The sequence below is a fragment of the Uranotaenia lowii genome, chromosome 3 (genome assembly GCF_029784155.1).
Source record: "Uranotaenia lowii strain MFRU-FL chromosome 3, ASM2978415v1, whole genome shotgun sequence".
In the NCBI taxonomy this organism is placed as follows: Eukaryota; Metazoa; Arthropoda; class Insecta; order Diptera; family Culicidae; genus Uranotaenia; species Uranotaenia lowii.
Window position 1 is genome coordinate 319,362,020 of NC_073693.1, and position 23,498 is coordinate 319,385,517.

Sequence of the window (23,498 nt, forward strand, 5' to 3'; positions counted from 1 at the left end):
CTCCCAGTTAGCCTTTTGAAAGTTAAAAGTTGATTTTAAAGGGTTTTCAATGGGACTTTGGGATAAAGAAAATGTTACTGGAAGGTGGTCTGAATCGAGGTCCGCATGAGTAACTAATTGACTACAATGCTCGCCTAAATCCGTTAGAACCAAATCAATGGTGGAGGGATTTCTAATTGAAGAAAAACAAGTATGCCCATTAGGATATTCAACAGTATAATAACCTGCAGAGCAGTCATTAAACAAAATATTCCCATTTGAATTTGATGAAATATTATTCCAAGATCGGTGTTTTGCATTAAAGTCACCAATAATAAAAAATTTAGATTTATTTCTGGTGAGTTTTTGTAAATCTCCCTTCAAAAAATTTTTCTGTTCACCGCTACATTGAAAAGGCAAATATGCGGCAACAATTATAATTTTCCCCATAGAAGTTTCTAATTCAATTCCAATTGTTTCTAAGACTTTTGTATTGAAAGAAGGAAGAAGTCTAAATTTGAGACGACTATTGATGACAATAGCTACACCCCCACCTTGTCGATCAAGTCGATCATTTCGTAAAATTTTAAAGAAAGCATTGCTTTTCAAGTTATTGTCTGGCTTTAAAAAAGTTTCAGTGATGGCAGCAATATGTATGTTTTGAGTTTTCAAAAATAAAAAGAACTCGTCTTGGTTAGCCAGCAAAGATCTAGCGTTCCAATTCATAATATTTAAACTTCTATTTGGATCCATGAGGGAATCGTAAAGTCATAATAATTTTGTTAGCATAATTAAAAGAAGTTTGGAAAGCTTCAAACATTGAATTTGCTTTCAACATAAGTTGCATCATTTCCATTAAATTTTGATGCAAAAATTTTAATTTTTCCTCAGTAATCTCACCCAAATCAACAAAATTGTTAGAATCAGAAGAGGAAGGAGAAGAAAAAGTATATGAATTTCGGGGATTTTCCCAAGCCTTCGCATGAACGTTGAGACTTGGTTTTTTCCCATTTTTATTAGTTAAACCTGAAGAGGGCAACCCATTTTCAACCACCTCTGAGAACGATAAACAACGAGTCTGGGGCGCAGAATCAGCCCAGGTAACATTAAAATCACTTCGGGTATTACCCAGCCGTGATTCCAATGTAGACCGAGGCTGAATGCGAACAAGCAGGTTGTTTGCCGGCCCGACGTGTGAAGACGAAAAAGAGGAAGGAGGAGAAAAAACCTTTCTGGAAACTTTGGGATTTTTCCTAGAAGCAATAATTTTTGCCCTGATGGGACAGTCTAGCGAATTCGAGGAATGATTACCTGCGCAATTTGCACACTTAAAAAATTCTGTTTTTGGCTTATCACCACCAAAAAGGCATTTAGATTTTTCATGATCGAATGAGCCGCAAAACATGCATCTGGCATTCATTCTACAATTTTTAGTGCCATGACAAAAAGCTTGACAACGACGACATTGCGTAATATTTTGAAGAAAATTGGTAGAAGATTTACGAAAAGGTTCGAATTTGACTCGACAATGAAACATAAGACGAGCCTTTTCAAGAATTTGCAAATTATTAACCTGATCCTTTTTAAAATGGATCAAATAAAGTTCAGGAGCAAAACCAACACTACTGATATTATTCGTGTTGGTTCTTTTCCTCATTTGAATTACTTGAATTGGAGAAAAACCTAACAAAGAATTTAATTCAGCTGTGATCTCATCCGGTGTCTGATCGCCAGTGAGACCACGAAGTACAACTTTAAATGGACGATCACTTCTAGTGTCGTACGTAAAAAATTGGTGTTTTTTATTATTCAAATAATTTAAAACCTTTTGAAAATCATTAAAAGATTCCGCCAATATACGAGCAGTTCCCCTTCGACCGATCTGAAAAGAAATCTTCACATCCTTGACGGAAGTGACGATTTCTTTTCAAAAGCCATTGAAGTCAGGAATCGTGACCGTTATTGGTGGAATCTTTTCGTTTTTAAGAGTATAAGAAGAAGAAGAAGGTTTCTTAGTACTCTTATCAGAATTAAATATGAATATTTCCTCATCACCGATGTTATGAAGGACATCGAATGAATTGGAAATTTCAACTTTTTTGGCAGATGGCCCTGGATTAGGTTCAGCAATCCGTTTTCTTCCGGCCCTTGAGCCGGCCGAAGACTTCCCCATGCTGGAAAGAAAAGAGAAAATATGAATAAAAGAAAATGAAAATAATTTTAGCACTGAAAAGTGCTGATTGAAATACAGGTAAGGAAAAAATAAATAATGTAAAATGTTCCTGCAGGTACACAGCAACGATACGATGCTCCGGCGTACGTGTTGACGGCTCAACGGTACAGATGGAAGTGAATGCTTATTCAATACTTTTTTCTTCCAAGAGCTGTCTGGAAGCAGCAGAAAGTCATCGAATCGGATGGTAACGTGGCGAGGTATGACATTTCATCGTCCGAGAAGCGGCTGGCCTTCTTGAAGGAACATCTGATCTTCATCGAGATGAAACAGCTGCTTCAGGAGGGCCCCCGTCTGTTGCAATCGCTGCTCCATAAGATCAAATAAGATCCAATTGAGTAATCTGATCTGATCTGGATCTGATGGGTATCATTTGGGAAAACCAGATGGAGTTTTTGGCCCTTTTGAACGAGGGAACCGGTGGCAGTGTCGTCGTGCATGATGTAGCCTCGACTGCCGCTTCGATGGTGAACACCCTGAGTCCGACCTTGATGATATCGATCGGACAAGTAACATCCGGTTTAGGATTATGGTTGTTTGGTCCACCCTTAAAAGATCTTTCCTATTATCACGGTTAATCACACCTATTAAGGAGCATCCGAAAAGTGCTAAGTGTATTGTAATTAAGGAAATAAACTAAAACCCAATTTAATTTTAAATCCTTTGATCTTTGGCCTACGACATGCACAGACATACATAGACTTTTTTCTTTGATTTTGTATCTCAAACACCTGGCATCCCTGGACCCCCTTTATCCTCTACACTTGCGCCAGCTGTCATTTTTTTTTTTCAGTTTGGCTGGACGTCCGATTTGGCTTGTGAGACCACCATACTAGAATCATCATGGTACATACATACATGTGAGCGAGAGCTGTCATTCTGAACCGCACCGAAAATAATTTTCACTTTAAAGGTAAGTGACATCTGGAGTGAATTTGCGCCATACGTAAATTCATGTGAATTTTAAGTGACCGGTCAAGTGAAATCACTTAAGTGAGCGATCAAGTGAATTTCAAGTGAATGGCAAAGTCAATTTCAAATGTTTGCTCAGGTCATTAATATCTTTCAATTGTAGTGGTTTTTAGGTAAAATTTCGGAATATCAAACATTAATCAACTTTGTTTCTACAAAACAATTATTTATTAAAAATACAACGTAAAAAACGTCACTTTTTCTTCTTCAAAAAGATTTTTCGGCTTCGAAAAATCATTGACTTACTCACTTTGACGAGACATTCGGGTTGATCTTTTCTGAAATAATAATTAAAAAATAAAATAAATTTAACTAGTATTTTTTGTTTTGCATGATACTTACTTTAATTGCATTTGAATATTTCCAAAATAAATCATCATCGGAAAACGTATCCGAAAACTGATTGCTTTAAAAAGGGTCTCTGCGACGTGTTAACCGGTTCACACGATGTTTCTGTCGGTCGACCTATGGAAAATATCATTGTTTTATAACATATAAATTACTTTAATTCTGCATCTACCAACTCAAACAAACCTCTGTTGTTTCTTTTCCAAACAACAATGAAACAATCAATACTGACATTGTTGACATTCGCTATGCAAAAAATCACTTGAATTTTAAGTGATGGGCAAGTGAATATTGGCTTAAGTGACCGGTCAAGTGGATTTCAAGTGAGCATCGAAGACATTCAATGCCGGTCACTTAAAACTCAAGTGATGAGCTAGTGTATATTGATTCGGTCACTTAAAACTTAAGTGAGAGGCAAGTGAAATGTACATGAGCCACTTGAAATGAAGAAATTCACTGCGTTTTCACTTTTAAGTGATTCTTCTAGTGTTTTTTAAGTGTGAATTTGGGTTCAGTGCGGAAAAACCGTTTCAAGTAGAATCGGTTGGGACATTAAATGCTCGAATTCAATGGAAGGAATGCTTGAAGAATGCTAAGATTTCAAGCATTCCCGCTTAGCAAAATAAATGCTTGGAATGCTTGAAAGAATGCTTGGATTTCAAGCATTCTTCAAGCATTCCTTCCATTGAATTCAAGCATTAATTGGCCCAACCGATTCTACTTGAAACCATTTTCCCGGTTCAGAATGACAGCCCTGGTTGACATCTGTCATGGTTTGATTGTATTTGTGTGTTCAAAAAATGCTAATGTGTGAGTGTGTTGAGTAAATATTATTGCATATGTATGAGTGCGTACTAGACCGAACCACACTCGGGGGAAATTTCTCAATTAAAATAAAACATGCGTTTTCCTTTATCGGTATTTTTATTTTATTCAAAACTTTTTACACAATATTACACTTCACTAGACACACTACACTACACTACACTTTTGGCCAAAAGAAATTGGTCGCTCGGCACCAGGATCTTGCATATGAGGACCTCCTCCTTCATTAGGGGCTCCAGAAATAAGCCCGTGCTTTGGCGGCCTGGGGCTTGAAGCGATCAATGAGCGACGTGGTAGCTTGGATGAGCGGGCAGATTACACGAAGGGCTGCAAATTAGAAAAAAAAATGAGTTGAGAAATTGATCGCTTAGTTAAAAAATTTCAACTTACCTATTACCTGTGCCGTTCCTCGCACAGATCTGGAACAAACCGCCAGCACCTCCATGCCTGCGTCGAGCTGTGTCAAGAAAAAAGGAACACATTAACAACATTTTAATTGCATTTATTTTATTTAAAATATCTTACCATTTTTTAATCCAGCTCCGGCTAGGTCTGATGTCAAAATGGCCGTTGATAAAACGAAGATTTTTTCTAGCCTTCTTTGGGTCACCAATACTAACTAGCGAAAAGTCGTTAAAACGATCAATCAGTGTTGTACACTCGGAGGGTTTTATGCTATTTTCACATTTGAATTTGTATTTGTGCAATCGGTGCAATCAGCTGACTGGACTGATGCACGTGTAAAATTTAAACCCTCAGTTTATGGCATTGAACGCAGCCCTACGCGCAAAATCGTGAGCTCTAGGTTTTAAAAGGGCCTGCGGGTTCTTTAACACTAAACGTACCGGAGGCGGTCAAATGACGGTTTTTGAACTTTAAACGATGATTACGCCTTATAAAAATGTTTTTTCGCAAATTAAACGACAGGACTATTTTTATTTACAAAATGCAAGTATTTTTGCGTTTTTAATTTTTTTTTAAGTGTTGCGGTTTTCGAATAACGCATGTGGTATACCTATTCATACCGCGAGCGGTCAAATGACGGCAAACACTGTTTTCGCTAAAACTCCCTTGTTTCTCAACCGATTTTCACAAAATTTATAGTTTTGAGAAGCTTTTAACTCGACTCAAATATGTTTCTCAGACGATTTTCAGCTACAATCAATTATTTCTAAGTTATTTGAAGTTCAAAAAAAAAATTTATTAAAAAACATGCCTCAGAAAATAGGCTGTGAATCAGTTATAAAGTGCTAGAAAAAAATTTCACTTAGTGCCTCAGAAAGCTGAAGTTAAAAGCTATATGTTGCACATATGGAATATTTTTTTAAAAAAAATCTAAGATCTTGGCTACAAAAAATGTACAAAAGTTGTGTAAAACCCGTACTTTTCAATCAATCAACCGCCAAAGCTGTTCCTGTTACAGTAGAAAATTTTTAAAAATTGAATTGGAAAGTTGACGTAATTTGTCACATTTTGGCATCTTTAGATTTTAAAAAAACGAGATACATGATTTATGACGACTTTTCAAAGATAGCTATTTTTCGAACTTTTTATCAATTGGGATTTTCTGAGGCAATCCCAACACCTAAATTCTGCTTTGCACTGGATTTTGAGTATGTTATCGTAAGATTTAGGCAAAAAAAATATATGCAAAAGAAAGAAAATTTCATACCGGTTCTAGTGATATAACTGCATTGCCAGTGCAATGCTTGACAAAAATATGATAAATAAAACAGTGATGTAGTTTCTGAAATTTGAGAAGTCAGCACAAATTCTTGTTTGGCAGATGGGCGCAGTGGGTGGTAATATCTCAAAGCTACTTTGCACACGAAGACGGGTGAATGGAAACGAAAAAACAAACAAGCATTAGCGCAAATTTTCTGGTTTAACATACAGAAATATATTTATTATATTTTTGTCAAGCATCACACCGCCAATGCAGTTACACCACTAAAACCGGTATGAAATTTGCTTTCTTTTGCATATAGATTTAAAGCCTAAACCTTACGAAAATGTACTCAAAATCCAGTGCAAAGCTGAATTTAGGTGTAGGGATTGCCTCAGAAAATCCCAATTGATCAAAAGTTCGGAAAATAGCTAGCTTTGAAAAGTCGTCATAAATTATGTATTTCGTATTTTAAAAATCTAAAGATGCCAAAATGTGACAAATTACGTCAACTTTCCAATTCAATTTTTAAAAATTTTCTGCTGTAACAGGAACAGCTTTGGCGGTTGATTGATTGAAAAGTACGGTTTTACACAACTTTTGTACATTTTTTGTAGCCATGATCTTAGAATTTTTTTTAAATCAAATATTCCATATGTGCAACTTATAGCTTCTGACTTCAGCTTTCTGAGGCACTAAGTGAAATTTTTTTCTAGCACTTAATAACTGATTTACAACCTATTTTCTGAGGCATGTTTTTTGATGAAAATTTTTTTGAACTTCAAATAACTTAGAAATAATTGATTGTAGCTGAAAATCGTCTGAGAAACATATTTGAGTCGAGTTAAAAGCTTCTCAAAACTATAAATTTTGTGAAAATCGGTTGAGAAACAAGGGAGTTTTAGCGAAAATAGTGTTTGCCGTCATTTGACCGCTCGCGGTATGAATAGGTATATTCAAAGTGTCGGTATGTTTAGTGTTAATTGTGAAGAAACACGTGTACATTTTCACGTGGCGTTCAAATGAATAGTTTTTTAGTGGAGTTTTGAATTGAATATTGTTTGTTTGTTTAGATTATAGTGGTTTTACCATCTTCGAGTCATGAGTGACTTTATTTCAGTGTCTCAGTTGGTAAACAGTTATAGGAAAACATCCGAGTAGTAGCGTTTGAATTCCCAAATGTGTGTCGTGAAAGGCGCGAAATCAGGACAAGCTGCCTTCGGTCTGGAACACAACGGGCAGAAAAAGCCGCTGGCCGAGATCCTAGAGTTGCAAGCCAGGGATACAAGAATACCGGACAACGGTTGGAGTAGTCTGATCCCATTGACGGGGGGCTGTCGAGTAGAGTGCTTCCGACACCCCAAGGTTTAGAGTTAAAAGATAAGGCAACATCTTCTGCGTAGTGGATACCATGGCTACGCCGCGTTCGTGCGTAGGATGCTCCATCTTCGACGAGTATATGAGTAGTTCGAATCCCAACGATCGAATCTGCGGGTATAAGACTTTACGTTCTTCGCAGTGGAAATCCTTGAGAAAGGGCTATTCCACCATCGAGGAATAACCACGGGTAGACTGTTTCTCAACGCCGGGTGAGCCATTCGAGGCGGTGTAGGATGACGTCTTCGTCGGGAATCATCCGAGTATTTAGTTGCGTTAGATCCCGCACGTGTGCTCTGACTGGCGCGAGTCTAGGATAAGCTGCTCTCGATCGGCACACGACGGGCATAAAGGTTACAAACCTTCAATCTTGGTGATAAGATATCGGGATTCGAGTCGTTAGAGGAAATGTTAGGCCTCGAGTCTTCAGGAGGAGAGGTTTTTGTGGTCATCCACGAGTCTTTACGATAAGAGGTCGGATCTAGTAGAGTCGCATGAGGAGAGATCAGGCCTTTAATCAACAAGAGGTGAAGTATAAGTGTTTACCTCGAGTTATTAAGAGGAGAGGTTTGATCTCGAGTTGCTAAATAAAAGAGAGATCGGGCATTGAGTCGTGCAGAGGATGTGTACGTCACATTCGATTTGACGTGAGGAGTGGTCGGATCCCGAGTCGTAAGAGAAGAGATCAGAGCTCGAGTCGCGAAGAGGAGAGGTTTATGTGGGAATCTCGAGTTATTGCGAAGAGATTTCGGGTCTCAAGTCGTAAGAGGAGAGTTCAGACTTCAAGTCGTAATGATGAGAAGTATTGCTGGAAGTGGTCTCGTCCATGAGTATTCCCTTGAAGCGTAAATTTGGCATGGATGCTTAAATATTAGAATCACGATTGATGAAAAATGTTTTCCAGTTTTTCGGATGACCCCTTTTAAAGGGGTCGTGCATATAGATAAATATTGTTTTCGCGATGTTGACGTTATTTTTCTTCGGATTGTGATGAAAATTTGTATATGGGGGTTTGGGAGATAGGAAATCGATTTCAGATATTGCATTTTGGGTCAGGGGTCTACCAAAAGGGACGTCCATATCACTTGTTTAATGTTTTTGCGTTAATGTCGTCATTATACATTCTGATTCTGATGAGAATTCGCTCATGAGTGTTTTGAGGGACAAGCAATCGATTCCAGGTATTAAATTCATAGTCAGAGGTCGGTAAAAGGGATCGTCCATATCAACTGTTAATTATGTAGCGATAATGGCGATATTATGCATCGGATTGTGATGAAAATAAATGAATGAATGTTTGAAGGACTGGGGTCGGCCAAAGGGGTCGTCCGTATAATTTGCTCGGTGTTTTGCGACATTGTATTGATTATGCATTGTAATGGAAATTCGCACATAGGAGGACAGCTAATTGATTTAAGGCTTCAAGTTTGGGATCGTAGTTCAATAAAGGGGTCGCCTATATTTGTTGTTTATTGTTTTTGCGGTATTTTCGTGATTACTAATCGGATTGAGATGAAAATCCGCAGATAGGGATGATGAGATATGAGCAAGGATTGAAAAACTCATTCAAACGAGCGACGGAACCTGCATCGCTCCGATTTTTGCTCATGAAAATGCCGTGGAACGCGAATGAGATGTGAGCGAGAATCTCCTGTTCTCACGAATTAATCCCGACCAAAACGAAAACACGAACAAGGTTCCTGATTCCTTTTTACTTTGCTTCCCTCTTCGCACACAAAGTCAAGCATCAACCCGACGATTGCGTAGCAGCGATCTGGTTCGTGAAAACTTTTACCAACCCGCTCATGAGCCGTGTTAGTAATGATATTATTTCTTGCCGTGGAAAAATCTTCGTCCCTATGCGAAGCTTGAGCTTGAAAAAACACTAACAGCAACAATACTGACGCCAAGCCGTGTTGGCTTTCAATAGCGTTGGCCAACAGAAATTGAAAATAAGAAGAACAGTGTGCATACGGCCGGTACAGCCAATCCATGTTAGTGATGTTATTATTCTTTCCAGGCAATGAATACTTTTGCTTCATGCTAGTGGTGTTATTATTGCTTCCTACGGAAGAATGTGCGTCACTTTTTGAAGCTACAAGCTTGAAAGAACATCAATAACATCAACAGCAACAGTGTACGCTTCTGTAGGGCTAGCCTTCAAACGATCGGTGCCCGGACGGTACGGACAGTTTGTCTCTGAAAAGGACAAACTGAAAGATTTCTTTTTCTTTTTCTTTTGAACTGACGTACTTACTCCCCTAAACAGACAGCAAGCTTGGAATCTAAATTTTCACGAAGCAAATACGAGTCTCTCGTGATCCCGTTGCTCAGACTCGCTCATGATTATTTTGTAATACGAGCAACAAAGAAACAGCCGTCGTAGAATCGTTTGTGTTGCTATTCGTGATTGTATTGAGCACAAACGAATAGCGAGCCGGCGGCGAAGCATTCTCATGTGCGTTTCGATGAGTGAGCGATTTTTATAGTCCTTGGATATGAGCAATTGATTTCAGGTAGCAAATTCCGGGTTTTGAGTCGGCAAGGAGTCGTCTTTATTAACTGTTCACTGTTTTCAAGTTATTGACTTTATTATACAACGGGTTTGAATAGAAAACATCGCAAAAGGGAGTTTTGAGGGATCAAAAATTGTTTTTAATTATCGAATTTCGGGCCATGGGACGATACAAGAGGTTGTTCACATTAAACGTTCAATGTTTAGTGTTATAATTTTGTGGGAGTTGATACTTGGTATCCAGCAAAGATGTCGTGTCTTTTATAATGTGGTGATTTCGCAACCGGTCGAGAAGAAAATATTCTCACATGTATTTTATTTAAAAGCCAATTAACCTCTTAATTAGAATTCCAAGTTAAAGGACAAGAGAAAGTGGCGACTTTAAACATTATAGAATGTTTTTCCCGATATTTTCGAAAAAATGCATAGGATCCAATATTCCAAAATCATCTTCACGTACAAATAATTGATAGCGAAACGGAGTTCATACGGGATCAACTAGTTTTAAATTGAAAAAACATTTATCATAAACCATATCCAATTAACTGATATTGTCTTTGATTCATTCTGTACCTGAGTGTTATAAATTTTTCGAATATTTTCCAATATCGTCAAAGATTCAAAGCGCACTTGCAGAGTCTTACTAAACTAGAATTGTTGGTTGGGTAGGTTTGAGTCAAGGTTATCGGTGTTGAAATCTAGGATGAAGAAGTGTATATTTATTTCTTTTTGTTCTAACATCAAGTTGAATATTTACATAAAATAAGCAATTGACAAGTTCAAATATGACACTATACAATGTTCTATTTTTTGGCTTTTTAATTTCGTTCGTTACTTCTCCTTGCTGCAAAAATAATGATACCCTTTCAATGTTTTACACTAAACATACAAAGCAGAGATAGACATTACAGTTCAAAACAGTTTTACATTCATCTGTACGGATTGATAACGAAATGTTATAGTTTGATTGGATTGGATAGATTATCCTATTTCTGGCCGCTTTCAAATAGCTGATAATTCGGCGGAATAGTTTTCCTTGATGGTTGATTCAGGTGTTTATCATTAGATTGTAGATGTGTCTTTAGGATCCTCCCTGGGTTACAGCCGCTGTTCCATTTACATTAACCAAATTCGGGAATGACACATCAAACTGGATCAAGATTATCAGGTAAGTTGCGGTGGCGCCAATCATCTAAAAAGATAGTTGGAATTTTAGTGATATTAGAAATGCAATAGCATTAGGACATTTTTTTTACTGAGAACCCCGAATGGAATAACCTAATCATATATTGAAATTCGAAACCATAAGGAACTATTATGAGTTTGAGTGGATTGTGTACTGTTAAGCTAGAAGTCACGTAACTGCAATTTCGACCAATTATGACCATGTCTTCCGGTTCAGTAATTGTTTTCGAATCTATAACTATCGCTCTAAATCCGATGTTAAATCTTCTCCGAGGGGAGCTGTTCATTCGTAAACCGTCGAAAAGGCGACACGCATCCCAATATTAACCACTAATGAATCACTTATTGGGGCCGGACATTATCATATTCCCTCACAATAACCGCGAGCTCTCGGTTCCGAGCCAACCGAGCGAAAGTCCCCGTAAATCCGTCAAATTTCTTTCGCCCAGATTAGGACTAATTTGTCCGAACGCTCTCGCCTTCTTCAAAGCCGTTCAGTTACACTAGGCACTCAATTCACATGAATCACAAGTGCTCCTCTTATCACGTAAACTTACCGTGTAAAGCAGCGTCCAGTCGTAGACGAACAGACCGCACGTAATTACCGGACTTCGGTGCAACAATTGCTGGGAGAATATGTTCAGCTAAGGATGAGAGTTCGTGTGTAAGTAACCAGGAGGCATCGAGAAGTGAGAAAATAGAGCAGAAGAAAGGGGCAATTAGTGTCACCAGTCTTAACCGTTAGTCGTCGTCGTCTGCTTGGTCTTTCGTTGGTAAGTTTGATGGTTACTGGTCGGTGGACTGTTTTCCGGGTTCTTGGAAAATTGTGCATGAAAACTTCACCCTCACAGAGTATTTTGCTTTAAAAACTGTTTTTTTTTAATTTAGTTTTGGAAAAATGTGATAAGAGTTGAAATTTTGGATCGTTACCACAGTATTGTTAAAATGGATAACGTTTTGAGCTTGAAGATGTTGAATGAATCAAAAGCTTTTAGATTAAAAACTTAAAATCGTTTTAAGTGAAACAAGATTTTTTTTTTTTTCAAATTTCCTCATTGCATTTGCAAAAAATGCAATATGGAATCTGATGTTTTTTTTTAATTTAAAACCTTTAAAAACCGATTTGTTCTAGATAAAAACTGAATTTTGCAAAAATAAATTACAGGATAACAAAATGATTTAAAATCCACTTTTGTTTTTGAGGTATTTTCATTGTAGATAGGTTATCAATTATTGATAAATCTCAAAACTCATTATTTTGAAATCTTTTTAGAGATATCAAGCGAACTTGGAACAAAATTTTACAAAACAAAAACTTCTGCGATGCTATCGTTGAAAAGATTCATTATTGATCTGGAATTTTTTTTAAAGGTCATAAAAAGATAAATGGTCGAAATACGAATTGTGTAGCAGATTATTACGACCGCAGAGTCATTAATCTCTCTCCATTACCCATACTACCATGGCTTATCTGTCGTATCGTGCAGTCAGAAATCAGCAAACGGCTTCCAGTGAGATAGGAAGCATGTCTGTCATTCGGTCTGTGGAACAGAGAGCTAAACTTTATGAATTTACGTTGGATTGAAATTTCCAACATGAAGTGTGTTCTAAAGGTTCACTTCATGAATTTACGTTGGATCGGGAGGACCAACATGAAGAGTGTTCCGAATTTTCATTTCATGAAGTTACGTTGAATCGTGAGGAACCAACATTGGTTCCTCACGAACCAACATTGGTTCCTTCCGTTGAATCGATACGACCAACATGAAGAATGTTCCGAAGGTTCACTTTATGAATTTACGCTGGATCGGAAGGACCATCATGAAGAGTGTTCTGAAGGTTCACTTTAAAAAGAAACTTTGGATTAGGAGGACCAACATGAAGAGTGTTCGGAAGGTTCACATCATGAATTTACGTTGGATTGGGAGGACCAACATGAAAAGTGTTCTGAAGGTTCACATTATGAATTAACGTGGGATCGGGAGGACCAAAATTAAGAGAGTTCTGAAGGTTCATTTTGAAAAGCAACGTTGGATCTGGAGGACCAACATGAAGAGTGCTCCGAAAGTTAACTTCAAGAAGTTATGATGGAACGAGAGAACCAACATGTAGAGTGTTTTGAATTTTTACTTTATGAACTCACGTTGGATCGGGAGGACCAACATGAACAGTGTTCCGAAGGTTCACTTTATAAACTCACGTTAGATCGGAAAAACCATAATGAAGAGTTTTCTGAAGGTTCAATTCAAGAAATTACGTTGGATCGGGAGGACCAACATGAAGAGTGTTCCGATGGTCCTTTTCATTAATTTACGTTGGATCGGGAGGACCAAAATGAAGAGAGTTCTGAAGGTTCTCTTAAGAAGTTGCGTTGGATCGGGAGAACCAACATTAAGATTGTACTGAAGGTTCACTTTAAAAAGTTACGATGGATCGGGAGGACCAAAATGAAGATTTTTCAAAAGTTTCTTTATGCGGTAACGTTGGATTTAAGAGAACCAACATTGAGAGTGTTCCGAAGGTTCACTTAATAAATTTACGTTGGATTGGAAGGACCATCAAGAAGAGTGTTCTGGAAGTTCATTTGAGGAAGTTACGTTGGATCAGGAGGACCAACATGAAGAGTGTATTGGAGGTTCACTTTAAGAAAAAAACGATGGATCAGGAGGACCAACATAAAGAGTGTTCTGGAGGTTTACTTTAAAAAGTAACGATGGATTGGAAGAACTTACATTACCAGTGATCTGAAGGTTCACTGTATGAATTCACGTTGAATCAGAACGACCAACATGAAGAGTGTTCCGAAAGTTCTCTTCATGAAGTGACGTTGGAGCAGCAGGATCAACATGAAAAGTGTACTGAAGGTTCACTTTAAAAAACTACGATGGATCGGGAGTACTAAACTAAAGAGTGTTTCGGATGTTCACTTCATGAATTTATGTTGGATCTAAAGGACCATCTTGAAAAGTGTTCTGATGGTTCATTTCAAGAAGTTACGTTGGATCGGGAGGACCAACATGAAGAGGATTCTCAAGGTTCACTTAAAGAAGTTACGTTGGATCGGAAAGACCAACATGAAGAGTGTTCCGAAGGTTCACTTTATGAGTTTACGTTGGATTGGAAGGACCATCATGAAGAGTGTTCTGAAGGTTCACTTTAAAAAGTAACTTTGGATCAGGAGGACCAACATAAAGAGTGTTCTGAAGGTTCACATTAAGAAGTTACGTTGGAGCGGGAGGACATGAAGAGTGTACTCAAGTTCATTTTAAGAATTTACGTAGGATAAGGAAGACCAACCTGTAGAGTGTTCAGAAGTTTCACTTTAAAATGTTACGTTGGATCAGGAAGACCAATATGAAGAGAGTGTTCCAATGTCTCACTTCATGAAGTTACGTTGGATCGAGAGGACCAACATGAAAGTGTTCAGAAGGGTCACTTTAAGAAGTTGCGTTGGATCGGGAGGACCAACATGAAATGTTTTCCAAAGTTTCTCTTCATGAAGTAACGTTGGATTCAGAAGGACCGACATGAAGAGTGTTCCGAAGGTTCACTTCATGAATTTACGTTGGATCGGGAGGACCAGCATGAAGAGGGTACCGAAGGTTTACTTTATGTACTCACGTTGGATCGAAACGACGAATATGAAGAGTGTTCCGAAGGTTCACTTTATGAATTTACGTTGGATCGGAAGGACCAACATGAATAGTGTTGTGAAGGTTTACTTTAAAATGATACGTTGGATCGGGAAGATCTTCATGAGGAGTTTTCTGAAGGTTCACTTCAAGAAGTTACGTTGGATCGGGAGGACCTACATGAAAAGTGTTTCGAAGGTTCACTATATGAATTTACGTTGGATCGGGAGAGCCATTATGATGAGTTTTGTGAAGCTTCACTTTAAGATGTTACGTTGGATCGGGAGGACTAACTTTAAGAATGTTCTGAAGGTTCATTTTAAGAAGTTAAGTTGGATCGGGAGAAACAACTAGATACTGTTGTGGACGATTGCTTTGAAAAATTTTTGCGGCTCGAGATGGCGAGCATAGCAAGATTATAATGATTTTCTTTTTATAGTTTTCTTATAACCAGTAAAAGAAAAATGGTACAAGTGGTTGGAAGAAAAAAGCTAGCCAATTGGATCAATTTAAAATTAAAGTATGTATGTCTGTAGCTGAATGCTAAGAACATGAAAATCAGTTTGAGTTGCCTTTCTCGTTATTTAGTTCAGAAAACTTTCCAACATTAGCAGGACAAAAAGGTGGGCTTGTAACTTCTTCGCTGTTGGATGGATGGAGATAACTTACTTGAATAGAGTTCCGAATGATTCACATAAACAATCCACTGAGTTGAGATGACAGTGTTCTTTGTATTTGAAGGAAGATATTCTATACCGAAGGATGAGACGAATCGAGACAGTTCAAAGCAAATGCCTTTTGTCAAAAGTACGCAGTAATTCAGATGGCAGATCTCGTTGCCAAATTGATTGGATTTAAGGAAAGAAGTTTCGTCAATTTTCATCCTAAATAAAAAGATAACGAGTCTCTCATTCAGTCTGTGGAACACAATGCCAAGCTGAACACAAATCTTTTAAAGAATGAGGAAATAATAATTGAATATATGCTGTTAAAGTCTAATTTAACCTCTCAAAAGTGATTGAAGGATTAATTAATGATTCGCAAAACGATAAAGTCAAATCCATCCAAAAAGGATCTTCAAAGGCTTTGGGATGGATAAACGCTCTGTTAATCTGCACGAACAGAAGTATTTTTTACACTTAGTCAATAAAACTGGCATACATTCTACACGTGTGTGTATCATGTTAATAGGAAAAGTTTTTGGATTGTATCCTGTTCTCCTATGAGCCACTTTTTACACAACTTTGAATGAAACGTAGAATTGATCATAACTAAGAACAAATACAGAGGGTACAGATCAAATAATTTGGTCAGAATCATTTAGTATTGGACATATGTGTTTGGTGTCCATGGTGTTTGAGTTTGTCAATAAAACAAAATTTATTTAAGAATTTGAGTTTGTGTCGGAAATTTTGGCAGAATTTTGTAAGAATTGAGTAGCCAGAAATGAAGTTTGTGTCAGAAATCTTGTCTGAATATTGTCGTTGAACTCATCTGAAATAAAGTCACCAATAACTTCAGATAAATTTGGTCTGCAACTTGTCAGAAGGTGAGTTAGTCGGAAAAAAATAGCAAAAATTAAGCCTGAGTCAGAAACGGCGTGTCAGTTTAAGAAATTTTTTGAAGGTACAAGTCTGAATTTGTCAGAACTTTGGAGCCTGTGTCAGCTATTTTTTATTCTGTTTTAAGCAAATTGGGTCCGAAGGTGTTCGATTTGTCAGAAATCGAAAATCGTTCGATATGTTGTTTGAATTTGAAATTCAACTCCTGAATTTAAACAATAATTACGCTTACGTCGGTATTTGTGTAGGAATTTTATCAAGTTTGAAAAATTTTTGTATGGTTCGTTATTACAAATTACTTTATACATTTGGCATAGTTTGGGTTGATTTGCTGGTTTTTCAACTCTGAACGCAAGAGTGATTGAATTTTAGGAAATAGAAATAATGGCAAAAAACGTGTAGCTCAAGTTGCTACATAAAATATAATTTGATTTTTACAGAATAACAAACTATAACGTGGTGAGTGTCAGTTTGCTTCAAAACTAGATGCTTTGGAACCTGTGTTTGGTAAATTCAACGAAGTTAAAAGTAAAATAATGATGATTTTTTATGAATGTAAAGAACATAAGGCAAAGATACGGCGACGTTAAGCAAGAATCTTAAGCTCAACGTGAGGAAGGAAATAACAAAGTTACTGCTGAGTTTTAAAGACCGTATCTTCCAGGGTTCGCTGTTGATTACAAAAGTGATATTTTTTTAGCTTGATCCGAAATTTTGTTAATACTGTTCATTTTAAATCGTGCTTAGACATAATGGGACACCATGTAGTTGTAATATTATTTACTGAAACTCCTAAAAATTCTGCAATTTAGTATTTTTTAGCAATTAATCTCTGAATCTTGAGTACCTAGACAAAATTCGATTTTTTTCCAATCTGAATCCTTGATTGAAAGGAGGATTGTTTTTTGGCTGATAGATTGTTATCAGAATAAGTCAATTTCAAATTTTCCAAACTCCATATCATTTAAACAAAAGCTGATGGACAAAATCGGGAAATGATTTGAATTCAGGACACCAAAATCTTCCCAAAATTATCGAAACATAGGCACCAAAAAGTATGTTCCTTACTGTCATTTATAATTGTTTATGCTAACCCTTCTTGAAATCATTTGTATGTTGAGATGTTGGTTTTTCATGCCGTTTTCAGAAAAACGGTAATCGAAAAATTATTTTAAAAGCATAATAATATTAAGCTTTTAATTTTTTAACAGCTGAATTACGTATATTAGGGAGAAAAAGTGAGGGTCAAAAGCAAAAAAGCAGTGATTTGCAACCTAAAAACAGGTTTATTTTAAAAAATTGGGTTAAACTTCTTTTCTATGGCTCATTTGATACTGAAGCTTTAAAAAAAATAATTTCGCTGCTTCCATATGTTCGTTCACCTACATCGTTTTTGTTGATCAACCAAATGCTCCGAGTCAAAACATTAGTCAATTCACTGGCTCGCTTATCCTCCTTTCTCATAAATCAGAGCATTTTTTTGGTTCATTAGTTTTATGGAATATTTCATCCTTGAACAGGAAAACAAAATCCTTCTTATAAAATGCATTTTAATTATAAACAGAATCTCATGCAATTATTGTGACGAAATATTCTATTTCTGAACCTCAGTTGCAGGAGCTTAAGGAAGGATTTATTAGACTGAGTCGATTTAAGGTCATTTTCGAATTTCTCCAATCCTACTGAAAGACATACCCCTATTCAACAGATTATCACTTTTTTGCCAAAGTTGTTCAGCAAAAAATTTTATTTGAAGGTAAAATTGGCACAAAACCCATCAGCAGGCTCGGTTCCAGTAAAAATACATGATGTTGATTTTTCAGAACAAAATATTGAATTTTCCCATATCAACCTGAAAGTTATAATTTACTTATGTAAACGTTATTTGGAAATTTTGAAAATAAATCATGCACTCCAGGGTTTGAGAAATTCAAAGATGACACCTAATCGACTCGATCCCAGGATTCATCTCTCAACGAGCTCAAGGAACATTTAACAAAAATATCCAACAAATAAATATAAACTACTAGGAATACGCAAATAACCGTTGACATTTTATTTGACAGTAAACTTAAAATTCTTAAAACAATAGAAAAAAGAGTAAGGTTTAAGAGCTTCTCCCGCACGTATCTAGGCGAGAAAATTCCTGGCTATTTATTTTTTCATAGAAATCAAAATCCGGTATTTTGGCCATTTAACAATTTACAAAATTTAAACATCAATAATTCAATGCATTCAGTGAACAAAGTTACTGAAAACTTGTAATTATAATATCTTCGTTACATTTTTTTTTAAATTCGAAAAAAAATGTAAATGTGAGCAGGAAAAATCGGAAGTGTTTAAACAATATCCAAGAAACAGGATTTGACCACCTATTCCAATGTACATGGAATATTCGAGAAAACCCATTTTAATCTGGGAAAATTGGATTTTTTGTAACGTCTAATTTATTGATTTAAAAATCTCAACATAATTTTCCACGTTAGATTTATGTTTTCAACCGGGAAGATGTTTTAAAATTATAATTTTTGGCTTTTTTTTGGTCTGAGATTTTAATCAAACAACTTTTTATATGTAACACCCGACGTTTCGACCATTTTTCGTGGTCTTTCTCAAGGGAACTCAAAGGAAGTTTATTGTACAAATAGTAAAATTCTCAATTCAAAAATATGACTGCAAATGTAATAACAACCATAACCCACCCAGAGCTGCAAAAACTGGACACCTAGCCGTTGGAAAAAACAATATTGACAATAACAGCAGACAGATAAGTGAGTTTTCACATTTTAGAATAGTTCACTAACAATGCTCAAGATTAATTATATTAAAGTAAACTTCCAGTTCCCTTGAGAAAAACCAAAAAAAAAAAAATTGTAGAAACGTCGGGGCTTCAAATAAAAAGTTGTTTGATTAAAATCTCAGACCGTGAAAAGACACAAATTATAATTTAAAACATCTTCCTGGTCGAAAACATAAACCTAACGTGTAAAATTATGTTAAGGTTGTCAGAAATATTTCAGCACGTATCCGAGCCGGACAAACCGGGCAGTTTCGATATAAAAACCTGGCAAAATCCATGCGTTCGATTTCAAATTGACGACCATAAATCATAATTCCTCAACAAAAATCAAGAAAAAAAAATGAAAAAAAAAATTTTTTCCTCAAAATTCATTGTTAGATTTTGAACCGTATTTTAGGCTTCCAAAAAACCTTTCATCATTATTTTTAAAAAAAATTCTAAAAAAAAAATCGGTTTGGAGGTGTTTGTTGTTTTTTTTGTTTAATTTGCCAAATAAAGTGAATAAATTCGGGCATTTTTCAATGAAATCCGGGCAACCGGGACGGGCCGGACTTATTCCAAATTTTGTATCAAATATCTGGGCAAACCCGGATAAAACCGCGCAATCTGGCAATCTTAAATTATGTAGAGACTTTTAAATCAATAAATTTGACGTTACTAAAAAAATCCAATTTGCCCAGATCTCAGACCGTGAAGAGCCAAAAAATAATTATCAACATTAAATGATTTAAGTACTGAGAGTTATCTTAAAATTAAAAATTCTTAATTTCTTTTTCAATTTCGTGACCTTTGAGCTTGCAAACAAAACCTTTGCAGATGAGCTTTTTATAGTTTTTCTTCAACTTAGACTATGGTCAAAGTAGTACAAATTAAAAAAAATCGGCTTCGAGGAAAATTTTAGAATAAACAAAAAGCTAGCTAAAAGAACAATATTAAAAATTTTGAAAAGTCAGGAGAGAATCCAGTTGCCTTTAACTGAATTTAAATTTGAACTTGTGAGGGTGGAGTCTCATCAGCATGGATATCCGTGGAATCGTTTAGAAGGACACCAGAAAAAAATGAACCTCATGCAACAAAAAACAACAATCTCAAGTAAGCCGCATCATCCCGTTTGTCTTTTGAGTGAGTGGTTTAGTGGGCACCGGAAAGAGGGCTTCCATTTCCTACTACTCTGTGAGTTGCCAGTTTATCAACGGTTTGTGAGGTAGTTCGGAACTATCGTTTGTTTTTTGTTGTTGATGTTGTGTAGGGAGTTTTCAAGTTTGACATTCATCCAGCACATACGAACTATTTAGGAACTGTAGACAGGATTACCTCGTTTATGACCGCACTCGAGGTGGAACAGTTGATGGCCTTGTGCACGAGCACTCCAATGCGTTTGCCCTAGAACGAAAATAAAGAATAACATAGTGAATTGGTGGAATACATATAACAATTATTAGAGAAGGTGAAAATGAAAGAGAACGCGAAAAAGACAGACTAATATGGAGAAAAGAAGGAAGAGAAAAAGGAAAAGAGGAAAAAGTAAAGAGGAAAGAGGAATGAGGAAAAAGGAAAAAGAAGAGAAGGAAAATCTAAAAGAAAATAGTAAAAAGGAAAGAGGAAAGAGGAAAGAGGGAAGAGGAAAGAGGAAAGAGGAAAGAGGAAAGAGGAAAGAGGAAAGAGGAAAGGGGAAAGAGGAAAGAGGAAAGAGGAAAGAGGAAAGAGGAAAGAGGAAAGAGGAAAGAGGAAAGAGGAAAGAGGAAAGAGGAAAGAGGAAAGAGGAAAGAGGAAAGAGGAAAGAGGAAAGAGGAAAGAGGAAAGAGGAAAGAGGAAAGAGGAAAGAGGAAAGAGGAAAGAGGAAAGAGGAAAGAGGAAAGAGGAAAGAGGAAAGAGGAAAGAGGAAAGAGGAAAGAGGAAAGAGGAAAGAGGAAAGAGGAAAGAGGAAAGAGGAAAGAGGAAAGAGGAAAGAGGAAAGAGGAAAGAGGAAAGAGGAAAGAGGAAAGAGGAAAAAAGAAAAAGAATGAGGAAAGAGGAAAGAGGAAAAAGGAAAGTTAAAATAATCCAACATCTTGCAGAAAAGTTCCCTCATAAGTGAATCTGTATCCCACAATCCATGGCATTTCACGATTGTATCTGTTAATTGAATTCACTAGTCTAGTAGGAAGTGTTTAGCGTTCTGTCCTGTCTAATTTCCAACTTTCGTGTTGGGCTTGGGATAACCCACCCCCTCCATTCGTTGTTTTTTTCCCTGTTCCCCACCACTCGCAAATTGTGACAGCTTATTTCCCTCGCCAACTCATTAAATTAATTAACGCATGCTAAGGCCCATTCCCTCTCTCTCGATTTGTTGATCCCAAAATGCCTGAAGATGGGGCTATAAATGCCAACATACCCACATTCAAACACCAACCCTCTTAAGTCGTACAAACTGCCGGCAAAGATCGTTTCAACCGATTGGTCTTCTGGCATAATGGCCATGTTCTTGGAGCTTGGGGCTAGAAATGGGGGACAGTTTAAGTTTCTGCCAGGATTCGTCACCAAAAGTCGACGGGCTGGCACTGCATAGGTCGCATAGCAGACGTCTTTTATTGCGGAACGACTTAACCGAGCCGAGCGTTGTTATCAGCACCACTTTTGGAATGCGACGGCCACTTGGTAGGACGTTACAAATCCGGGTGATTTCTTAATTAAACATCTAGAGCAACGCTTTGGAATTTTGGAGCCCGATTCTTTCTTTCGCAGGGAATAAACTTGAATGGAAAGAACTTTAATTCAGTCTAGATCTGTTCCAAACACGTCCTAATTTGCCTCGTTTAGCTGTAGCCTGTTCCTCAGTTGATCCTAGGATTCCCGTTTTAGAAGTAAAACGACGGATCCCATTCAGCCATTACAGTCATTGGTCCTGCGATGTTGTAATCCACCCACTACTGGATGCCATGCGTCCCGAACGTTATGAAAAACTAACTAGCTTGGTACCAAAGCAAGTTAGGCTCCAGTCGGTTATCGCTAGCAAGCACGCGATAACTAAGGATGCCTAGTTGGATTTTTGTCAGGCGAATGACGATGGCGATGGTGGTGCTGCCTGGTTGCGTTCCTTTAATGGCGCTTCTTTGGGGCGGCTCTTGGCCCCCAAAGACAAATTTGGAGCCGCTGTTTGCTGCAGAATTCTGCAGCAAATTTCGAGCACGCGAAAACGGTGCCTTATGGCCATGGAGTTGCGAGGGGCGTATTTTAGGGCAAAATCAATGATTTTCGTAAAAATCAATATTTATGTTGCTTAATTTATCGGCCTTATCTGTGAAAAATGATGTCCTTTTGAGTAGGGTCATCCTAAGATAACGAAAGAAAGAAGAAATGAAAGATGGTGAAAATGAGTGGAAAGAATTTTATTGGAAGCATTATCATCACATAAAAGATATTTTGTTTGGCACTTGCCAACTACAAAGAAGTGTATTCGAAAAAAAAAAAATACAACACTTTGTATGTGAATAATTTTTAAATGCATTGGTGGAAATTGGTGAAAATTTCAGTGAAGCTACTTAGTAATGTAATGAGTACGTGCACAAAATTTGGTGACAATCTGTCAAGTGGTTTTGGAAATAGCGTCTGATACTGAAATTCCAGAAAAGTCCCAGAGGGAGACTCATAAACAGCTGGAAATCAACTTTTCGACCAAAGTTCCCATGGTAAATCGTCTAAGAAGTCCTAGAGGACTCAATTGTGAGCTAAAATTTGAATAAAAGTGAAAATGGTTGATTCCTTGAAGTGAGAGGAATGTCAGAGGTTTTTTCAAGCTCAATCCGAAAAAATGAATAAAATAAGTCAATTTTTTCGACTTGTTCGTCTAGCTGATTCATTAATAGGCTTGACTTCATTTCTACAAGATAGAAAAGCTGTCCACCGGCAAAATAAACAAAATACGGTGTTAAAATCATGCGCAGAATATTTGAAATGCTTGTAGAGAAATATTTTGAAAAATTTCGTAATGGACAGCAAAACGAACTGTTTAGCGGTCAACCGCAGGTTTCCAAAAAGAAACTTTCCGTTGACAAGTATCGCCTGTATTTCCTGGCAATAAACAAGGATGAAAAATTGAAAAATTCAATGTCTAGTACTTGAGGAGGCTAACGATCTGCGGAAACTACAAATTACTCATTCTTTCATAACGATTGACACGATGAATGGCTATAAATTCAAAGAAGGCTGCCTCCAAATACGACCGATTCCCACAAAATTTATACTATATTACAGTTGGATGTGGAACGGTGGCGGAGTGATAGAAAGTCAAATATGTTGCTTTTGTGCCGAAGGAGGGCAATCGGCTAAATTTGTTATAACTTCTACCAAATTCAAAATTATGAGTTATTGAGTTAGCTTGATCTTCAAAGAGCTTCAGGAAACAGAAAATGTAATCAAAAATTG

General features: G+C 37.0%; 1 protein-coding gene and 1 long non-coding RNA gene across 4 annotated transcripts in view; both read right to left on the reverse strand.

The window, feature by feature from the left end:
• Positions 1-4,459: 4,459 nt before the first annotated feature.
• On the reverse strand, positions 4,460-5,004 carry LOC129752509 (uncharacterized). Its single transcript, XR_008738887.1, has 3 exons — positions 4,883-5,004; positions 4,748-4,814; positions 4,460-4,684 (listed from the first exon to the last, which is right to left on the reverse strand). It is a non-coding gene; the product is annotated as an uncharacterized LOC129752509 (long non-coding RNA).
• Positions 5,005-10,567: 5,563 nt separating this feature from the next.
• Positions 10,568-23,498, reverse strand: part of LOC129757124 (gustatory and pheromone receptor 33a-like) — a 242,248-nt gene continuing 229,317 nt past the window's right edge. The window contains exons 4-6 of one of the 3 annotated variants that reach the window (XM_055754248.1): positions 20,409-20,477; positions 11,658-11,744; positions 10,568-11,107 (exon numbers count right to left, since the gene is read on the reverse strand). In XM_055754248.1, coding sequence (XP_055610223.1) covers positions 10,997-11,107; positions 11,658-11,744; positions 20,409-20,477 — 267 coding nt within the window. In that variant the 3' untranslated portion in view covers positions 10,568-10,996. The remainder of the gene's footprint in view (positions 11,108-11,657; positions 11,745-20,408; positions 20,478-23,498) is intronic. The other 2 variants (XM_055754250.1, XM_055754249.1) reach the window with 2 other exon arrangements.